The 22,985-nt window shown below is 40.1% G+C and overlaps 1 protein-coding gene across 2 annotated transcripts in view; it reads left to right on the forward strand.

Annotated features, from left to right (window-relative positions):
* The first annotated feature begins 216 nt into the window (after nt 1–216).
* E2F3 (E2F transcription factor 3) overlaps nt 217–22,985 on the forward strand; it is a 29,167-nt gene continuing 6,398 nt past the window's right edge. Inside the window, exons 1-5 of one of the 2 annotated variants that reach the window (XM_063130443.1) lie at nt 217–307; nt 17,156–17,264; nt 19,114–19,333; nt 21,214–21,372; nt 22,173–22,287. In XM_063130443.1, coding sequence (XP_062986513.1) covers nt 293–307; nt 17,156–17,264; nt 19,114–19,333; nt 21,214–21,372; nt 22,173–22,287 — 618 coding nt within the window. In that variant the 5' untranslated portion in view covers nt 217–292. Of the gene's footprint in view, nt 308–16,612; nt 16,649–17,155; nt 17,265–19,113; nt 19,334–21,213; nt 21,373–22,172; nt 22,288–22,985 lie in introns of those variants that run through there. The other variant, XM_063130442.1, reaches the window with a different exon arrangement.

Genomic DNA, 22,985 nt, shown 5'->3' on the forward strand with positions numbered 1-22,985 from the left:
CTTCACCCCCGGACTCGGCGGTGACGTTTCGCACACGTGCGCCGAGGCCGCGTCTGTGACTGGGAGCCGGGCGAAGGAGGGAGAGGGAAGGAGGGAGGGGGCGCTGATCCGAGTGGGGGGAGGGGGGACACACCAGATTCTTCCCTTGGCCTGGGCAAGCACACCGAGGAGGAGCACCCAGACCCCACAGGGTGTGCGCCCGGGTCTGGCTCTCTCTCCCGCACACGCACACGCGCGGCCCTTCCTGCTTCTCAACTCTTGGAGCTGCCTGGGGGCACTGTTAGGCTTGGAAATGCCCCTGCAGCAGGTAGGTTAGGGAAGACTGGGGAGTGTGTGTGTGTTGTGGGGTACTAGCTGCAATAGCCGTCCATTTAAGTAAGTATATCCTACCCCCGCCCCCCCCCAAACAGAGATTCCCAATAGTGAAAGGCTGTCTCTCCACCCCCCGTGGGGGGGGGGTATGTATTCAGTTGGGGTATTGGGTTACCAAAAGTATCCCCCTTCACTTTCTCCATCTGGTCCCTCAACTTATATTACCGTTATGGGGTTACCCTTTCCCCGCTTCAACATAATGTTTTCCTTCTTGGCTCTGCTGACTTTGGGCCTCTCTGCCTGTCACTGGAGAGGACTCCCTGAAAGTTGGACGGTTCAAGTAACTGCTTCAGGCCAGCGTTGTCTGTGGCCACTTTATAGTTGAAATTACTTCATGGGTTGGTTGGGGTGTGTGTATATGGTTCCATAGGTGTGGGGTTTTGAGCTGAAACTTACCTGCCTGAACTCTTGTGTCCCCCCCTTGTTAAGTTTAATTTGATTATAATGCCTTCACTGATAATAACATGGGGGTAACCTTTGTGAGGAAAGCTAAGTGTCTTCTTTTTAGTTGGAAAACCCTGTTGTGTTAAAACTAAGAACTGTGGGAATGTGGTTTGGATGTTAAAGAATAATTAAGTTACTGCACCCTCCCAGCCTGATGCCTTATGAAGTTCTTCCTGGAGGCTTTTTCAAACCTACTTGTTACAACAAATATACTTGTCATAAGAGTTGGTAGTCAGAAGCAAAATGAAGTTTAGATGACAGCATAACAAGGGCTGTGGCAAGAGGCAGAGGGACAAAACCATTTCCCCCTCTCCCTCCTACTTGTGAAGGGACCATAACCCCCCAAAATAGGGCACACAGATAAAATGGGGAGACTAGGTGTGGCTTTGAACTTCTGGGCAGCCCTCTCTTGGGCCTTGATTCAGAAGTCTCTTCTGATACGGTACTGTTGAATTTGGAGTCCTTCCATAGGTTCACTCAGAAGGCTAAGCAAGATTTATCCTGATAGGCTTGATAGGCAATGTGTGGGAATGCTTGTGGGAATGGCCACTTGTACCTCTCTTTGCCCCCCTCCCTATACCATATTTTTAGATGATCAGCCTACTTATTTTGTATGATCTAACACTTGAAATGATTTTTAGGCAAAAAAGCTATTGTTTGTATCCACAACATGACTGTGTTTTTTTTTAACCATATCTGTTTTGTTTGCCTTAGCTATAGTAATTACTCACTTGAGGGAAGGCCTATAACCATGTTGATAGGGTTGAAAGTTAGGGAAAGAGGAAAGACAATCCAAATACTATGTGTTTAGGAAATATCCAGGGATGAATTGTTCCATCATCCTGAAACTATGACTCTTTACTTATGAACCAAGTGAAGCAAACAACTTTTATATTAAGAGTATTTTAAAAAAGCAAGTCATCGTATCTCTGGCACTCTGATAAATCAGTTTTAAACTGTTGTAACATGTTTATGTAAGAGTAAAAAGTGGACATTCTGTAAGCAGGAGGATGGTCATATGAGCTTCTGTCATACGAAGAATATGCCCATCTTTAAGTGTGTGAAGAGTTTGAGATGGCAGGTTTAGGCTTTAAAGAGAAATGTTTATGACAACCAGATATCTGCCATGGTGCAGGTATATAATTTGGGGGTGTTTCTACTAAATGGTGACATATCTAGAAAGCTGATTGCCCATTTGTCTTTCTGAATAGTATTTTTTAAGCACAAACATTTTATGGCTGTCAAGAAATTTGAAGAGAGGTTAATTTCTATTCAGTGGCAGCATCTACAAGTATAGCTATATGAATTATCTAACAGATGTACAATTCTTGGTTCTAAAGTTGCTTCTGTTCTTGAATAAACAGCTTTGCTGATAATAATTTCTGCTATAGGTAGCAGTTACTGGTCTTTGTAATGACTATGTAGGGCTGTACTCCAATACTAGAAATCAGTTTTGGAATAAGATTTTAGAGTAATTGTTTTCAAACTGTCCACAATTGGGGAGCCCTTTCTGGGTCATCTATTGAAGAAATGGTATTGCAGAAGATTTAAGTAATGTGACAGTATAATGAAGATTAATACTTTATCAATTAATGTAATATATACTACAAGGGCATTATTTCCCTGTCTCATTCTTTACATGTGTCTATTAATGCCTGTCAATGTACACTAAGAAAAAAATTTGACTCTCTGATCTTTCTATACTTTTTAGTGACTTTTTTTAGAAAAAAAATGTGTGTAAGCTAATATGCCCTTATCAAACTATGGAATCCACATGAAGATGTAGACATCTGTATACTTACCGCTTGCTGGATCAGGAAGTCTGGGTACAAACAGAATATGTGTTGGAATTCACATTGAATGTGGATGCATATTTGAATGTGCATCCATGTTCTTGTGCAAGTAGTTATGCCTAAATATATTTTTAATGTGTAGTTAGAGGTGGATTAAGTCAAAGACCAGTGACAATTTAAAATTTTAAACTCTCTAGCTAGATGCAGGCATAGTTTATATTCCATCAAATCAAAATACATACGTATAAGTGTGCCAGCTGCTTGCATTCCTCTCTAACTTAAAAGTAGTGGTAAAAATGAATGTTTGGTGAAGTTATCTGCAAATATTGCTTAGGACATTAAAAACTCAGAACAATTTCATACTCTGACTCGATTCGGATGACACAATAACCAATGGTGGGTTAAATAGTCAACGGTTGGTTATTGTGTCATCTGTTGGGACTTTTTCACACAACAGTTGGTTATTCGGCCAAAATAACCAACGCTGTGCAGAGTTGACTATTTGAACAACTGTGTCGTGTACCATTGACTACTTCATTACACACTATTGGTAATTTTCAGCTACTACAAAGTCCCCTGGCAAGAGCGACCAAAGTGGTGGCTGCCACTCTAATCCAGCTGGTAGAACTCGCAATGGCTGATGGAATACCAGTGGGAGGACTGGGGGTGGGGGAGAGGGCAGGGGATGTGTCAATCAAACACACCGTTAACTAATAGTCAACTCGATGCTAGCCTTCATTCACACTACTGTTGATTATAATCATGTTGTGTGGGGAGTATCCTCTCAATAATCAACTGTGGAGTTTATATTAACCCACCATTGGCTGTGTTCGTACAACACAATAGTCAATGTTACTAGTCTGCTTGTGCATGCATACCAATATTAGTCATTTGCAGCACTTCAACAACCTAAAATTGGGCAGGGATGGAGAGTTAACTTACATTTCACAAAAGCTTTCTTGCCTGGAGAAAAACTTGTAGACCACCAATCAAGTGGCTATGTTCAGGCTTGTGTTAAACTGGTGTATAACTCCCAAGAACATTTTTAAAAATGAATCTTATTGCTATCATGGCTTCTTGCAGTTCCTTTTAGTAAAGAGTAGGTTTTTTTGTTCATTGGTAACCTTGATATAGGTGGTGTAGATATGATTGAATGATTAGGAACTGAGAGGTCTGAATGTTAATGATTAAGTATCTCTGGGGCAATTCAACCTAACCATTGCCCAGTTAAAACAGTTTCTAGTAGCAAGTATCTCTTAGATCTGTGATGGTAGAGAAGATTATTGTTCTTAATAGCTTGATTCTTTGCCAGCAGTTGGAATGGGGATGCATAAGAAGGGCAAGTTGTGTTGTGGCCTCTTAGCCACATGCATTCTCAAATGTGGGTAGTAGCCTGAAAGGTATGTTGGGGAATTGTGAAGTAGCCAGGGTTATATAACAACCAAAATAAGGTGTCTGACAATGGGATTCATTTTGGTGTCAATGGGTGAGCTGGAAATGAGATGTAATCCAATTTAAAAATACATTTTGATTTTGTGATGGAAGAGGGAGACAACCACAGTCAGCCTAAAAAATGTTAAATCTAAAGTGGCCTCAAAAGCAAGCTAGAATTAGTTGACAAAAGTGTTTGTATTACAAACTGTCAAGTTACAGGCACTGGCCCCAGCCCAGAAAAAGGAACTTCTTAATTCCTTGTAATTAACTTATCAAACCGTTTTTTAGTGGGATTTTCATTCAGATTTGGGTACAGTGCCTCTGCATCTTATAACTCCTATCCTCTGAAGTTTGACAAAAAGTAATATCAGTGGTCCTTGCTTTGAATTGCTACCTTTATATATTTTTTAATTAGCTGCTTGGAGTTCAAGTAGATTAGAACTGCTGTGGAAGAAATGGATGCTAAAATAATCCAGTCCAAAGTACTGCAACATTTATGGCTGTACTTTAATTTAGTGCTTTTTTCTTATTTGGTCTTGATGAGGTGTTTTAGGTGGTGACACAAACTATAGGATGGTAAGTACCCCCCCTTTAAGGGGGCTAAATCCTTTTAACATGAACATAGTTTTGTTAAGTTCAGTTGGTCCTTTGATAATATTAGCATAGGAAGCTAAGGTCAATACACATGTGAAATGAGAGATGGGGTTAAATGCACATCATTACATATCATGGCTTTCCTTAGAATTGAGTATTTCCATTTCCACCCCTATAGTATATCTAGAATTCCAGGAAACAGAGTGATGATTTGCAGTTTGTGCATAGTAGCTAAGAAGGAAAGCCTTACTCGACTGAAATGATGGTGAAAAGCAGCAATGTGTGTCAAAAAGACAATTAACTTGCTAGGGCAAAGGCAATAAATCCATTAACAATTTCAGGGTGATGGAAAGAGCATACAAATTGGTCACTATCAATATCTTTCTGCTTAAACACTAAAATACAATATTTTTAAACACTAGATGAAATTTTCGCTTGGGTATAAAACATGTATTTGGCTCTTCCGGCACCTGGACCTATTTAATGTGCAATCCTATGCAAATTTTTTAAAAAGAAAGTCCTACAGTTCTGAGCCATGGTGGCTGGGGCATGCTGGGAGCTGTATGACTTTTTACAGTCTAAACATCCATAGGTTTGCACCCTTATTGTATTTCAGGGCAGTGAGGTAGATATACATTATGCTTCTCACTCAGATAGGTAGCTGTCTGTTGTAGCAAATTAATAAATAAAAATCGTGTGGCAGATCCATAAGAAATCATCTTTTTTTAGCTGAACAGCATGAAATGTTTTAATTTTTTTTCTGTTCTGCATGCTGTTAATATAATGCAGACTTCTTTTTTGTTGGTGATCTCCTTTCTTTTTGAAAAGCCTTTGGCACAATCTTACACTTTTTAATATTAGCTTAGTTTTATATACTTGTTTTCCTCTAAACAGTTGGGTTCTGAATTTGTTTGGAGCTTGAAAACTTGATCAGATTCTTCAAGTTGTTCTTATGGCTGATCAAAAAGAGACTGAGGCTGAGTTCGGACGACACGCTAATCAACTGTGGGGGTGGGAATAGGAACAGAATGGGAAGCAACCGTTGATTAGCATGTCATCTGAACTCAGCCTGAGTGTTAAATTCGGTAGAGGTGAGGAAAGGGCACAGTGAGGAAAAGCCACTGACTGCTTCTGGAAAGCGCTTTTTAGCAAGATACGATCTTGTGCTCTTCATCGGTAAAGCTATAATGAAGATAGCTTGTTAGTGGATGTTGGGAAAGAATGCGTTTCCACACAGACTTGGAAGACTTGGCAAAGGGGGCAGGTAAGGTTCTTGTAACTGAAGGACATGGTCGCAGCCTTCGACATTTCTTCGACACTATAAACTGGACATTAGAGCCAGAAGAGACTCATCACTCAGCAGAGCTGTCCTTTCATCTATACTGGCATAAGACACCTTCCCACCTCAGATAAGTGGAAGCTTACTAATCACCCATATGTGTGATGCACAGAGACCACAAATAAGAACAGGTTGCTTACCTGTAACTGGTTCTTCGAGTGGTCATCTGTGCAGTCACACAACCCTCCCTCCTTCCCCTCTAGTGTCTTATGTTCTATGGTTTTTACGCTAATTTCCTCTTAGTATTGAGATCCCTGTGTCGGTCTTAAAGAACTGAGGGATAGGCGGGAACCCTTGACTGACTGGCACTTGGTGGGGGGAGGGGCTCCCGCCTAAAACTCTAGCTATTAGAGAAAGTTCCGAACTAAGGCTCAGCGCAGGCGCAGGGCCCAGATGTGTGACTGCACAGATGACCACTCGAAGAACCACAGTTACAGGTAAGCAACCTGTTCATCTTCCATACTTTGAATTATAGATACATGTGCCCTTTTTAAGTAATTTGAGGTGTGGTGTATACTTTGGAGCCAGTGTACAAAACAAGAAATGTCATTTAGTCTGATCGCTAGAATAAATTTTTACTTGTATAAAGGACCATTTGCCAAATGATGAGGTTGATCTGGTAGAGTGTTAAATATATTTTTAGTCATTTATGTTTTTATCCTACCCTTCCTTCAAGAAGCGCAAGGCAGAATACATTGTTGTCCCTCCCACTGCATCTTCACAACAACTCTGTGAGGTAAGTTGGACTGGGAGAGAGTGACTTGCCCTAGGTCATCCAGTAAACTTCATGGCTGAGCAGGGATTTGAACCCAGGTCCTAGTCCTGTTTTCCTTAACTTGGTGCCCTCCAGATGTTTTTAACTACAGCTCCTGGCATTCCTGACCATTGACCATACTGGCTGAGGCTGATGTTGGATTCCAAAACCTCTGGAGAGCACCAGGTTGGGAAAGGCTGTTCTACCCCGACACTAACTGGTGCACCATGAGGTTAATCTTAAACTTCCCTAAGAGAGAGCCTAATTGCCCTTAAGTATTTCTAAATCATAAGCCAAGGACCTCACAAGCCAAGAAGAATAAAGACAAATTAATTATACCCTTTAGAAGTATTAGACAACTGAGTGGAAGCTATGAGATAAGTGGAAGAAACCAATGTCCTGCGCCCTGACCATATTATCCAGAAGAAAGGTCCACAAAGAAAGCATTACATTAAAGTAATGCTTTCAAGTAAGTTCATCTCAGCTCACTTCGGGCTAGAAAAATGTTCTGAATTCCCTTATGCTAAAATCAAACGTTTTGATCCCAGAATCTGTTGTGAAATGGGGTGTGTGTCTGTGCATGGTTTACAGCACCACTAGTGCAAGACAGGGAGAAGAGTGAAATTTTTGAGGCCCCTGAGATCAATATTTCTTCAAGGTTTCCATAAGGCTGCTACATTAGGAACGTGTTGATCCTATCTCTACTTGTGCTAAGTTTTATACTCTCCAATATATGAACACTCTCAATTGTGAAAATGTATCCATATGTAAATCCCTTTAATCTCAACAGTACACTGAATCAAAAACATCAGAAGGATTGGGTCCTTGCTTTCATTTCTTTTAAGGTGAAAATAGGTCCAGTCCATTCACCGCAGACATGGTGAACATGTGGTTTCCACTTGTAAACCGCCCAGAGAGCTTCGGCTATTAGGCGGTATAGAAATGCAATAAACAAATAAATAATACTTGGGCAGTAGTACTAGACCACACAACACAGTACTGGACTGCTCATAATTGTCAGTCTTGTTGGAATATTGGGAAACTGAGTGCATCATTTCAAAATACAAGGCCTCAGGAAAGCACTATTCCACATTTAGATTTTAAGTCCACATAGTGTTCAGTTCCTATCTAAAGCCATTAAAATAGCCTGCATTTTGAAATTCTGTGTATATACTAGTAAAGTTGGACTCAATGGCCTTATAGGCCCCTTCCAACTCTCCTATTCTATGATTCTAAGTTGTGAGATCAGTTAAAGCAGGCTGTATTGTTTAAAGAGTTGTTGACCTATAGATAGTGTAACTTAAATAGGTGCAATTGAATAGCACGCAGAAGCTAAAACTGTAGCAAGCGTGGATGTGTCCTTGGAAACAAAAGTCCATGATCAACTAAGGCACCTTATGAATATGTAAGTGATAGCATATGTGAATACAGTCTTTCGTAGATGTTCGCTAAGGTTGTTCTTGTACCAAACCTCGCAAATGCTGTTCCACCCTGGATCATTGCCAAATGTGATATGTGCCATTCCTTAAGAAACTTCGGTGATTGACTTATCTTCAGCTGAAAAAACTCTTGATTTTAGCCTAAGGTTCAGTTAAAACTAATACATATGCCTCCTCCAAAAATGAATAATGTTCTTTTATTTTTGAAATTAACTGTCAAGGTTAAAATGAAGAGTCACTGCCATATGTCTTAGTAGCTGGATTTTTGGCTGGAATACTTGGTTTTCATTTCATGTTTGTGTAAAGTTCTTTAGAGCAGTGCACCAAGAGGTGTCCCAAATCTGTGCTTGAAATTTGAAAAGTCAGCTGCCATGAGAGAACTCCACGCTTAATAAAAGGGGAGATTTAGCTTATAATGCATATTTATCATTCCATTAACTTTGTAATATTATTTATGTTACCTTTGGAAAAAAATTCATGTAGGTATTTTGCTGAAATTTTTTTTAAAACCAAATGTTTGATTTAAGAAACAACACCCCCCGCCCCTGGCTGCTTCTTTTGCCACAACTTGCCCTATTGGTGTGCAATTTGTGACATGGGAATACAAGCAGTGGGAAACGAGCATCTAGGAAACACTGTCACAACATTTTTCAAAGGTTCATCTTGGCAAGAGTAAAATTGTTAGAGTTCTGCATGTCTTTAAAATACTTTAATTTCAGGGAAGTATAAACCTCTGAGTAGATATGCATAAGATTATGCTGTGAAACCTGCAGTGTAGAATCAGGATTTCTATTTGAGTCATCCTAGTACAGCTGTAAATGCTAGGTTGCATGATTTCTGGAGACAACTGGATGTCATTTGAAATTGTCCTGTACTTAAAATGGCTTCTGACATATTTCAGGAGCCATTTTAGGTGACTTGAGTTCTGCCAGGTGTTGCCATCCTATGAAAGGTATAAGTGCTCATCTGTATTTTGGAACCTTCTTCAGATTGTTGGCTTTTAGTGCTTGAGTTACTGCTGGGAAGCTACTAGTTAGATATTTTAGGTGTTTAGAGGTATTTAAATATTTTAGTAGTAACTATGAGGACAAGATCCAAGGAGCTCACTAGGTGCTTGTGTTTGTACCCTGAGCTTCAGTTCTTTTTCAACATTGTGTTGTGTTGGCAGTTTATGAAGTTACCCTAAGTTTCAGGAGCAGCTTATTGGGCTGCATTGGGGTCTGCTAACAGAAGGTTCCCTAAGTTTCAGGAGCACCTCATTTGTCCATTTTGATTGTGGAATGTTACGTGTCATGAATGTGCCAGGAGATTTAAAATCCTAAACAAATCTTATACACGCTTCCCTGGGAGTAAATCCCATTGAACTTCTGAGTAAGAAGCCTTTCTTTAACATGCAGTCTTGGATTTCTGATTTTTGCTTCTTTTTAAATTTTGTTTTAACTGTTTTATTCTGTTTTTATTTTCATTTTACCTTGTACACCGCTCCAAAATTTTTCAATGGGGAGCGGTATATAAATATTCTAAATAAATAAATAAATAAATTGCACTGTAAGTATTATTAACAAGATTAAATGTAATGATTGTCTTCTAAGATGTTGTTGTTTATTCATTCAGTCGTTTCTGACTCTTCGTGATTTCATGGACCAGCCCAAGCCAGAGCTTTCTGTCGGCCGTTGCCACCCCTAGCTCCCCCAAGGTCAAGTCTGTCACCTCCAGAATATCCATCCATCTTGCCCTTGGTCGGCCCCTCTTCCTTTTGCCTTCCACTTTCCCTAGCATCAGCCTCTTCTCCAGGGTATCCTGTCTTCTCATTATGTGGCCAAAGTACTTCAGTTTTGCCTTTAATACCATTCCCTCAAGTGAGCAGTCTGGCTTTATTTCCTGGAGTATGGACTGGTTTGATCTTCTTGCAGTCCAAGGCACTCTCAGAATTTTCCTCCAACACCACAGTTCAAAAGCATCTATCTTCCTTCGCTCAGCTTTCCTTATGGCCCAGCTCTCGCAGCCATAGGTTACTACGGGGCATACCATTGCTTTAACTATGCGGACCTTTGTTGTCAGTGTGGTGTCTCTGCTCTTAACTATTTTATCAAGATTTGTCATTGCTCTCCTCCCAAGAAGTAAACGTCTTCTGATTTCCTGGCTGCAGTCAGCGTCTGCAGTAATCTTTGCACCCAGAAATACAAAGTCTGTCACTGCCTCCACGTTTTCTCCCTCTATTTGCCAGTTATCAATCAAGCTGGTTGCCATAATCTTGGTTTTTTTGAGGTTTAACTGCAGCCAAGCTTTTGCACTTTCTTCTTTCACCTTCATCATAAGGCTCCTCAGCTCCTCCTCGCTTTCAGCCATCAAAGTGGTGTCATCTGCATATCTGAGATTGTTAATGTTTCTTCCTGCGATTTTAACTCCAGCCTTGGATTTGTCAAGCCCAGCACGTCGCATGATGTGTTCTGCATACAAGTTGAATAGGTAAGGTGAGAGTATACAACCCTGCCATACTCCTTTCCCAATCTTAAACCAATCCATTGTTCTGTGGTCTGTTCTTACCGTTGCTACTTGGTCGTTATATAGTTTCCTCAGGAGGCAGACAAGATGACTTGGTATCCCCATACTACCAAGAACTTGCCACAGTTTGTTATGATCCACACAGTCAAAGGCTTTAGCATAGTCAATAAAACAGAAATAGATGTTTTTCTGGAACTCCCCGGCTTTCTCCATTATCCAGTGGATATTGGCAATTTGGTCTCTAGTTCCTCTGCCTTTTCTAAACCCAGCTTGTACATCTGGCAATTCTCGCTCCATGAATTGCTAGAGTCTACCTTGCAGGATCTTGAGCATTACCTTGCTGGCATGTGAAATAAGTGCCACTGTCCGATAGTTTGAACATTTTTTAGTGTTTCCCTTTTTTGGTATGATTTTTTCCAGTCTGATGGCCATTCTTGTGTTTTCCAAATTTGCTGGCATATGGCATGCATCACCTTGACAGCATCATCTTGCAATATTTTAAACAGTTCAGCTGGGATACCGTCGTCTCCTGCTGCCTTGTTATTAGCAATGCTTCTTAAGGCCCATTCAACCTCACTCTTCAGGATGTCTGGCTCTAACTCACTGACCACACCGTCTGAGCTATCCCCGATATTATTATCCTTCCTATACAGATCTTCCGTATATTCTTGCCACCTTTTCTTGATCTCTTCTGTTTCTGTTAGGTCCTTGCCATCTTTGTTTTTGATCATACCCATTTTTGCCTGGAATTTACCTCCGATGTTTCTAATTTTCTGGAAGAGGTCTCTTGTCCTTCCTATTCTATTGTCTTCTTCCACTTCCGCACATTGCTTGTTTAAAAATAATTCCTTATCTCTTCTGGCTAACCTCTGGAATTTTGCATTTAATTGTGCATATCTCCCCTATCACTGTTGCCTTTTGCTTTCCTTCTTTCTTGGGCTACTTCCAGTGTCTCAGCAGACAGCCATCTTGCCTTCTTGGTTTTCTTTTTCTTTGGGACATTTTTTGTTGCCACCTCTTGGACAATGTTGCGAACTTCTGTCCATAGTTCTTCCGGGACCCTATCTACTAAATCTAGTCCCTTAAATCTATTCTTCACTTCCACTGCATATTCATTAGGAATATTAGTGACCTCATATCTAACTGATCTGTGGGTCTTTCCTATTCTCTTTAGTTTGATTCTAAATTGTGCAATAAGAAGTTCGTGATCTGAACTACAGTCAGCTCCAGGTCTTGTTTTTACTGTCTGTATAGATGTCCGCCACCTTTGGCTGCAAAGGATGTAGTCAATCTGATTTCGGTGTCGGCCATCTGGTGAAGTCCATGTATAAAGCCGTCTTTTTGGTTGTTGGAAGAGAGTGTTTGTTATGCACAGTGAGTTGTCTTGGCAGAGTTCTATCAGCCTATGTCCCACTTCATTTTGTTCTCCTAGACCATGCTTACCTGTAATTCCAGATGTCATTTGACTGCCCACCTTAGCGTTCCATTCTCCTGTAACGAAGATAAGATCTCTTTTTGGTGTATTATCCAGTAGGTGCTGCAGATCCTCATAAAACTGATCTACTTCTGCTTCTTCAGCATCTGTGGTTGGGGCTGAAGACTCACTACAAATTCTTATTTCAGATTTGTGGTTATAATCATCCCTAAATTGTTGTTTAAGAGCTGTTAAAAATATACTGGTAATAAAGGTAATTTTTAAGGATTCTATCTCTGGAGCCTATGTCAGTAATAAAACTGCCTCTCTGATACTATTAGCGTTGAAATGAGAATAATGTATCACTGATGTTTAATGATCCCTTAGATACAGAAGCCTTTTGCTAAGGCTAGTCTCTCTATATAAATGTATATGTTATGATTAGTCAAATATTCAATACCTAATGCATTGCTGACCCTTCACAGCTTTTATGCTTGACACAGTATGGTTTAGTGCATGGAATGTTGGATGTGAACTTCAGAGATATGGGTACAAATCTCAGTTCAGTCATAAAACTTGCTGGGTGATGGAAGGCAAGTCACTACTTTGCTCACAGGACTGTTGGTGTGTATATAATGAAATAACTCATGCTTTTCTGGGAACTTTGGAGGAAAGGTAGAATACAAATGTGCTTCTTTTAAGGAAAAGGAATATTATATTTTAAGAAGTATTTGTATCAAACAAAATAATAAATAAATTAGATTTTAAAGTCAAACTTTATCATAGCTTTGAATAAAGAGCAGTAAATCCACATTTAAAAATATCTAGGTTTTGAGACTGTCCTGTGTATATGGGGATATTATTTGAAAACTTCACATGTTGGAAAAACTAGGAGGTTGTGGTTTTACTAGATTTTAGTTGATTTAGTTTTATTTATTTATTACATATTTATACTGCCCAACAGCCAAGGCTCTCTGGGCAGTTTACAATTAAATCCATACTATACAAAGGTCAAAATTTAAAACTTTAATTTTTTAAAAAATATATAAAACCAGGAAAAGTTATAATCCAGGGAAAGCTTGTGTTAAAAGATGTTTTTTCAAGAGGTGTTTGAAAGATGTTATAATTTTCGCCTCCAGAAACACACGAGGGAGGGTTTTCCAGAGGGTGGGTGCCGCTACAGAGGAGTCCACTATCGAGGTTCTTTGTGACGATATTCTGTTCATCTTGGAATGATGAGCAGGACCTCCTCTGACAATCGTAAATGTCGTCTGGGTATGTATAAGGGAAGGCAGTCTGTTAGGTATCCTGGTCCCAAGTTGTTTAGGGCTTTATAGGATAATAACATAACCTTGTGCATGATTTGGTAGCTAACAGGCAGCTAGTGCAGTTCTTTTAGCACAGGTTTGATGTGGGCAAAGCTAGATGTCCCAGTGAGCACCCTAGCTGCTGTGTTCTGAATAAGCTGCAGTTTCCAAACCGTACACATGGGTGGCCTCACACAGAGCACGTTACAGTAGTCTTAATCGTGAGGTTACCAGTACATGAATGACCATGACTAGGCTATCCCTATCCAGGAATTGGCATAGCTGGAGTACCAACTGAAGTAGATAATGGTCACTTCGGGCTACCTGGGCCTCCACTGACATAGGTGGATCCAGGAACACCCCCAAACTATGGACCTGCTCATTCAGAGGGAGTGCAACCCCATCCAGAACAGGCCAACATCCCAATTCCCAGACATGGGGACCACTAATCCACAATCGAGATTCAGCGACAGTTTTAGTTTATTTAATTTCACTGTAAGAAATATAAATCGTAATAATCATGGTAGTAAAGTTAATTAAAGATACAGGACAGTATACAACTCTATGTAAGGCCAATATTACATTCTTAATTTGCATGCAGCGTTCAATACGGTATATGTCCCATTTTGGATTTTTTTTTATTATGTAAAATGGATGGATGTTATTGGCCATTATAGAAGACATCAATGGGTTGGATCCAGAATCTGTTCTCCACAAGAGAAAGGACCTTAAGTGAGAGGAAGCGTTCTGTTAATGCAAGGTTGGACCACAGCTCACTCCATTCAGCATGGTCTTCTGACTCTCTGTGTAGCATTTTCAGTGGACTGGAGGGACAGCCATGGGAAGGATGGGCCTGGGAAGACCACTTCTACCAGCATAGTTGAGCAAGAATAACTCTCATTCCAACCCAATGTCTAACACTAATAGCAATGCTTGTCTCAGGTAATCTGTATAGTGTTGAATGAGTAGTTGTGGGCAAGATCTTTGAGTAAATAAGTAGCTGCTAAAATTCCTGTTGCTATCTATAAGACTTGCCTATATTTATTTTCAGTTCATAGTTGACAGTGCTGTTTTTAAAGACTGAGTCACTACTAAACTTCCATATATGACTCAGGGCAGGTTATAACAGATCAAGGGTTTGACTTGATGTGGATTTTAAAAGAGTCAGGAAAAAACCTCACATGCCAAAGTTGAAATTCTTCCATTGCCTGTCCCCCCCCTCCATGCCATCTAAACTCAAAACTAACAGCTAGATCAAATGAAGTCTTAAGATAGTTTTGGAATATGCTAAAGATTTGGTTTTCTTCTAAGGAGAGAGAAAAACCATGGTTGTGGAACAGAACCCTAAGAGATGTTGCTAGTTTACATACCTGAAATGCACATATGCCCCACCAACCCTGAAAGGTGCATGTTTAGAATTGGGTATGTGTCTCCTTAAACTCACAAGCAGTAACTCAGTCCTTTCTTGGCCTTTGGGTCCAGATATTTAGATAATTCTCTCTAAATGCTTTGGTCATAATTATAGTGCTCATGCCAGTGTTTAACTGGGTGTGTGACAGACTTCAACATGCCCTCCATCTTGCATATGTAGTCTGATCCACTTGCAAAGTCAGAACAAATTCTGTTTGCTATGTAAATTGTCAGTGGTATTGCAATTGATTCCTTCACTTCAGTCAAATGTTGTAGTGAGACGTTTACATGACCTCACAAAAAGATGTCTAAAGGGACCAAGTCAGGTCAGTATAATCAGCCACCTATTAAGATATAAGGAGGTACCTTTATACCAAGACTTGGTATACCTTTATACCAAGTCTTACTCTTGTTCTCTCTAGTCCAGTGCTGGCAGTGGCTATTCAAGATCTCAGGCCACAGGTCTTAGAAGTCCTACAACCTGACACCGTTTTCATCAGAGGTGGGAGGAACTGCATCTGACCCCATTACATGCAACACAGGCTTTCTGCTGTTGAGCTGTTGCGTCTTTCTCTATCCATTTCCCACAGTAACTTTGATGGAAGTGGCAAGTCTTGTAGGGGGACTCCTAGTCTCCAGGGACAAGAAAGTAAGTTTATGGAAAAGTTTTGTAGTGTTTCAAGGCAGTGTTCATCCTTTTCTACTGAGGTCCATGGTAATCTCTTAGGCTTGGATCCAATGCTCCATGAGTAGAAGCCCGCACATACAGTGGGACTGCCCATCTTCTTCCTGCTGCACCCCCCACCCCACCCCCGTGCATACCCCAACTCTGCTCTGGAGGGTTCTCCAACCCTATGGAGCAGATGTTAGAGGGAGGAGAAATCCATTCCACAAAGAGTTTCTCTGCTGTTGATGGAGCACCACCGTTGGATACAACCCTTGGTCTAGTGGCTAGTATGTCTGCTTCTTTTAAAATCTTTTTAAAAGTGTTTTATTATTTTATTTTATCTTGTACACCGCTCCAAAATTTCCAATGGGGAGCGGTATATAAATATTGTAAATAAATAAATAATATCTACTATGTTTAGTAATCTAGGGCAGACTAAAAACCTAGAGTTCCTTATAACCAGCATGTGATTTTATTTTGTTTATGCCATCAAGTAGGTACACTGCTCTTGTATGTTTGGCATGTTGGTGTTGTGCTACACTGGTCATATATTCATGAACATGTGAGTTTATTTTGATGTGTCCTGTTCTGGCTGAATGTGGCTTTGTTGTGTACTATATGCTTGTTCATATTTAGTGTTTATCCCTTACATAATTAAAATTGACCATATTTATTTATACTATTTATAGGCTGCCAGATAACAGAATTGTATTAAAATATTAAAAAAAGTTTAAAACAATTGCAATACAGTAAAATGTAGCAAATAAACACAACTGACCATAGAGCTGAATAGGTATGGTGGAGGATACCATATCAAAAGTGGCATGTTGTAACATGGCTACTATTCTTATCTAGTCAGTACAAAAATTTAAAGTGTTTATGTTATACATAGATACCCTTTTGTAGTTCGATAATATTGTTTAGCAAATAACTGCACTTGCATGATCTAGAAATAATGCTAACGTCAGCACCTACAGCTGTCAGATGCCCACACAACTTTTATCTGTAGCTGACACATGGTAGCTTTTAACTATCTCATAACAGGGGAGGCCTGGTGTGACATACCAGGAAGTAGTATATTTGGATGAAGAATTTGACAGAAGAAATTTGAGTGCCTCCAAAAAGCAGAATTAGTCCTGACCAAGTAACCCAGTTAGAATGCATTGTTTGACTATGGTAGGTTATTCACTTATTATACACCTCAGTTCCTTGTGAACCAAGGAACAGACCGGTGAAGTTGATAGGCTAGAGGGCCTTTCCATGATCTGTATTGCTGTGCCACTCTGAAAGGAGGAGTTAGTGAACTCTTTTCTTTTGTCTTGTCATGTAAGAGAAAATGGTTGAGCTGCATAATGAGGAGGAGGGGGGACCTTTGTAATGTAGTCTGCGTTACAGGCCAGATCCAGGCCTCTGGCTGTCAGTTGCAAGCCCTAATCAATGTAGGGGAATGCAGGCTTTCAGCTTCAAGTATGTGAGAGGTCTAACAAAAATTTCATTGAAAGATGGCATTTCCCTTAGGTATTAGCAATAAAATAAAATCAATATCAACAGGTACGTAGGATGTTAGGAAAGGATAATTATCTGGCCGACTTTCTGATCATTTTAATTTCTAGGTCTTGTAAAGCTGAGCTTGATTTTATAAGGTTGGTTTTGCTCTTCACAAGAACTCTTCTTTTTTCACAGGCAAAGAGAAGACTGGAGCTAGGGGAAAGTGGACAGTTTCTAGCAGAAGGATTAAGGACTCCAAAGGGTAAAGGGAGAGCAGCAACTAGAAGTCCAGATAGTCCAAAAAGTAAGGATTTTTGTGTGTGTTAAATGTATGGAAAAGGTCTGTTGGAACTTCAGAGCTTTTGAAGCTTCTGGATTTTGCATCTCAATAACGGCAGCAGGGTGGGGGTGGGGGAATCACCCTTCCTTGCAATGAAACAGTACATAAGCAACAAAGGCATCCAGTGCATTTTGAGGCAATCCTTCTCTGTTAATTTTAATCAAACTGAAATTATGATCTCTGGTCTCAAAATAGTTCCTGTGTTTTACCCTATGCATGTGAGAAAAAGCTTGATTTGTCTCACTGGGTTCAATCATTGTTCAGTGTACTATAATATAACAACTGCTATGAACTCTGTGGCAAAGTGAAATAATGACTGAACTAAGAATACTGAAATTCTGCTCTGAGTAAATTTGCACATATCTAGCATACATGGTTTTGCTTCCAGGTTGAAAACAAGGCAGAGGGGATAAGAAAGGCCATGGAGTGTTGGAGTAGTTGGAGTAGCTAGCTGGGGGGAAGTGAGAGGCAGGCCTGTGCATTATACCAAGTTTTGGAAGCTAAGCTTAAGCTTCTGCATCTAATCTTGCATATATTTTCAAATTCTGTGTCAATAAGGGCCAGAAATGCATTTTTAAGAGGCTGTGATGAAATGTGGCTGTAGAGGTTTTACTTGCATATAGTGATCCTGTTGAAATTCACAACATCCAGTACCATACCTTCTAAACATTAGTGTAGGAATTGTTATGCTGAATGACAGTTAAAGAGCAGATATTCACTGGTCATAATTTATCAGTGAATTGTACAAAAGCAGTAATTCTTAAGGTTATGTTGGCTTTTGTAAGCTATTATTTACAGGTTGGATCTTGGAAAAGCAATGCCCCAGATCATGAAGTAGCTTCAAACTCAGTGTTATTTTTTACTCATTGTCTATATACCTTCAACTTATTCACATCAGATCTTATTTATACAATATATATGGCAGCTATATGTAGAATCCTATGATGGGATAAATTTAATTTAGCAGAAGTTTGTTTTGAATGGAGGTTCAGACATAATTCTCCAGCTTTGGGTCTTCTCTTCACCATTTCTGTCTTACTATTTTTGTTGTCCTCCTTCTCTACTTTTTGTTTCTTTTAGGCTAGTCTTGTACTATTTTCTTCCTGCTATTTTTTCATCCATTTCATTCCTAAATTGTAAGGGGAAAGGTCTGAGTTAATGGTGGGTGTTGATTTGGTCTGGGGTTATTCTGATGACATCATGGTGTTTCTCTATGCAATCCTATACATGTGTATTTGAAAGGTCAGTGGAGGTGAATGGGACTTACTCCTGTGTACGTATGAATAGGATTTGCAGCCTTAGTCATTTATACATTTTTATCATGTAAGTTTTGTCTATAATGTATGTGATTTATTATTCTTGTGTAAGATATGTTGCAGATGATGGGCAGTATCCACCAGTGTCATTCCGCAAACTCCTACAGTGCTAGTAGTTCCACCGTGTCTTTCCTTTGCTCAGCCGCTTGTACAAACGTAACTTTAGTTGGATTCGCCTCTTGCACATAGTTCAGAGCCTAGTTTCCATTAGCACAACGTCATTTGCTCTAGTGGAATGACACAGTTGGATACTCCCCAATGTGTGTAGAGGAGGGTCCAAAGTCATGTTTAATAAACAGCGAAAACTTGAAAATTAACATCTCTCAGGACAAGCGATGAAAAAATTATCAAGTTAAGCTACTGTTTGGATTTATAAGATTGAACCAGAACTGTAAGTGAGTGGTCCTTAATACAACACAAAAATGACTTGGTAGAAGTTTTAAAAATGAAATTTTATGCCAGGTTCAGAACTATAATTAAATACATTTTTCTTCAAGCTCCCAAATCTCCTTCAGAAAAGACACGATATGATACATCACTTGGTCTTCTCACAAAGAAGTTTATTCAACTGCTGAGCCAATCTCCAGATGGTGTTGTAGATTTGAACAAAGCGGCAGAGGTCCTTAAAGTACAAAAAAGGAGGATTTATGATATCACCAATGTCTTGGAAGGTATCCACCTCATTAAGAAAAAATCCAAAAACAACATTCAGTGGATGTAAGTATCATAGCTGTATATTCTGTTGCATATAAGAGTGCTGATTACTTTTAGATTGCACTGTCGTCTTTTTGATAATAAAGGGTACAGTACATCTTGGCTGCAGTCAAACGTCACTTTAAGCCATGCTGGTTTAAAATAAGCTACTGTTATCCTTCACATGATCAGACAAATAAGCTATTGTGCATAGCGTACTAAGCTACTGTGTGTAATTTGAGTCATCCTCCTGCCCCCTGCCCTGCTTCAGTCCTCCTGCCCCAGCAGTGGCGCTGTTTCACCCACTGACAACATTGCAGCAGCCTGTTTTAACCTTCCACGATATCCCATTGTGAGGGGAGACATGTGGAGTAAATTACAGGTGTTTAATTCAGCACTTCCAGCGTCACCCCGACAAGGAGTGGTGGTTCAAGTGCTGGAAGTTGTAAGATCAGGACATAACTTCATACACAGCCTCCCCTAGTCAGGAGACACGCAATGCACCATCAAAACCCTGTGTGATTACACACAAAGGAACTAAGAACCTGGGTGCCCCAAAAAGGGTGTTAGGGAGTGGCACAAATAAACTGTTGGAAGTTTGCAGCGCTGACAAAGTCACAGGAGCGAAAGCATCTGTTTGCCGAAAAGAGGGGTGTGGCTATCACTCCATGGAAGTTTGCAGGAGGAGGACATGACTTTATACACAGCATTCCCTGGCAGGGACGCACACAATGCAAAAGGACAAGCCTGCACAGCTGCTGCAACCTGACCGAGGTGGTGTTTGACACTTGGGGAGGTTGCAGAGTTCACTGCCAAGGGAAGGGTTAGGCGGGATTGCGCTGCGAGCGTAATCAATTGCCAGAAATAGAGGAGGAGAGTTGCAGCAATGGTTTTGACCACTTGGAACAAGCGACTCTAGGTGACCTCAATACGTTATGGGTTAAATAACCCATTCTGCAGACCGTGGATTATCAGAGTGGGTTATTTTGGCCAAATAAGCCATCGGTAAAAAAAAAACCCAACTCCCAACAGGCAACATGATAATCCATGCTGGGTTAAATAAGCCAACGTGGCTTCTTTAACCCCTCATGGGTTATCGTGACATCCAAATCCAGTCCTTGCCTCGACTAGAGTTATCTTGCTGGAAGTGACCTTTAGAACTATTATCAGGAAGGAAATGTGAGCTAAAGAACACCATTGACTGAACCATCCTGTAATGAATTCTGTCTTGCGTAAAGAGGAAAGGCTATATATTCCATGCAACATTTTATTAATAAGGCACAAACTACCTTAAACAACAAAGACAAATAGAAGCTAAGAGCACTTTTAGATGTTGTAAGAGTTATTATCCAAAAGAAACTTCCAGCCAAAGCACCATTAATGAATTGTTATCTTTGCACATCAGGTGAGGCTGTCCTTCTAAAAGAAGGAGTGAGAGAATGGTGGGCTACGCTTGGAAGCCCCTCCGTTCATATATAAAATAAAGACGAACCACTTTTCTAAAAAGAGATCCTGCCCTGCCAACCTCTTTTGATGTGTCGATTTTTCAGATAGAGATCCTGTTCAGACAACACACTAAGCCACAGTGGTTGAGCATTTTGAGCTAAACATTATGGCTTAGTGTGTTGTGTGAACCATGATTTAGCATGTTGTGTGAACCATTCCTAAACGTGTTGGCTGCATAAGCATGGTTTAAACATGCTCACTCAACATTTGCTGCAAAATGGTTAACAGCCCAACCATGGCTTAGCATGTTGTCTGATCAGGCCCAATGCTGCTTGCCAAATCCTTGAGTATCAATTCTGAATTGAAGAGCCACATGAGGTTTTAAGAGAAAATCTTCTTTATGTTGGCTTAGAGAGTGTTAGGACAACTTGTGAAATATCTGTTCATTTGTTTTGAAGGGGCTGCAGCCTATCTGATTTTGGGGGCATGTTGGCACACTGTCAAGGCTTATCTAAGGAGGTAGCAGAACTGAACCAAGAAGAGAAGAAATTAGATGAGTTGATACAAAGCTGTTCCCATGACCTCAAGCTACTAAAGGAAGATTCTGAGAATCGGAGATATCCTTTTATAACAGATGAAGCAATTATTGGAGAAAACTGACACTTTTCTGACTGCTGCTACCATTATATGCTATAGAGTTGGCATTAGGCATTAGTTGCCCTGGGCTCTTTGGGAGGAAGGGCAGGATATAAATATAATAAATGAACTACTTGAGGTGTTTGTCTAGTAGTAATGAATTAAAGGGTGGCTTTAGTGGTAAACAGCTAGCATGAGGCTGTAAAAGTTGTTATAATTTAAAATGCAAGCAAGAGCATATCTTTAAAACTATGACTGCTGACGTTCCACAGGGGCTGCTGCTAACCAGTGCTATAGCACAGTGTAAATATTTAATCAGTAAGTCCTATTGAGTTCAATAGAATATACTTCCAGGTAACTGTGTATAGGATTACAGTTTTTCTGTTTAAACTGTAAATACCTTGCTTAACAGTGCTCCTAGAATCTCTGGTAATCTTCTTTGGGTTTCCATAGTTATTGTAAAAGTGTTCCTGGTATAATCTAGAACACTTCCAAATATTCCATCATTAACAAATGCAAACTATAGCCTAGCAATCCCTGCAAATTGTTTTCCGTTCAGTCTAGGTTCAGGTTGTATTGGTTTCACTCCTTAGCAGCAGGCTCTCATCCCCCCCCCTTTAGTGATTCCGCCCCCCCCCCCCACTTTAGTTAGTGTGCCAAGTGGGAAGAGAGAGATTAAAGGTAGGTTGATGTGGGAGGGCAGTTTAAAAACATCTGCTTTAGTATGTTAATTCTTAATGACTGAAGGGCTGCTTCTGAACAATTCTTTAACACGGATTACATTAGCATATGTTAGGTATGAAGATATTCGAGAAATTAGTAGCCTTAAAGACCAAACTGTCATACTTGTGAAAGCTCCTCCAGAAACAAAACTAGAAGTGCCTGACCCAGTAGAGGTAAGAATTTCTTTTCTTTTCAAGTCAACTAGTCAGTCTTAAACTAAAGCACGTAATCTGTGTTTGTCTTTTTACTACTCCTGTGTGTGTTAGCTTTACTGAACGGAATACATTTTTGTATATGACAAGAAACTAATAGTGGAACACCTTCCAGTTTTTGGTGACTGGAACCTGGAAACTTGGTCTTCTATTCTGCTCTTTCCTGATGACCACCCGACCTTGGTTATATATTTTATGGGTTGACTTGCTTTGCTTCTCTGTCTCTACTCATCTCATTTTATTGTTCCCTGAGAAGATAGTCTGCTTCCAGCCCTTAGCAGCTCTTTCAGTGTTGGTGCCTTGTGCCATACTTCTTCCTGTACGTTGAACTGCCTTCCTATCATATCACTCCACTCTCTATGAAATCTTATACTTTCTTAATTACCTTTTTCTATCCCAATCCTTCCTTCAAGGAGCTCAAGGTGGTGTCCCCCCACCCCCACCCATTTTAGCCTGTAATAGTTTGGTAGTGATATGAGTTTTCAAGAAAAAAATGGAATTGGAAAATTTTCTGAAAATTAGGCTAACATTTTCTGGAAAGTAGATTAATTTTGTATTGGGAAATGTTCTGATGCCCTAGAGGAGGAGTACAGAATCTCTTTCAGCCTGAGGGCTGAATTTGGCTTCAGTGAAGGTCTCAGGGGGCTGCATTCCAATAA

Source organism: Elgaria multicarinata, chromosome 7 (genome assembly GCF_023053635.1).
Source record: "Elgaria multicarinata webbii isolate HBS135686 ecotype San Diego chromosome 7, rElgMul1.1.pri, whole genome shotgun sequence".
Taxonomy (NCBI): domain Eukaryota; kingdom Metazoa; phylum Chordata; class Lepidosauria; order Squamata; family Anguidae; genus Elgaria; species Elgaria multicarinata.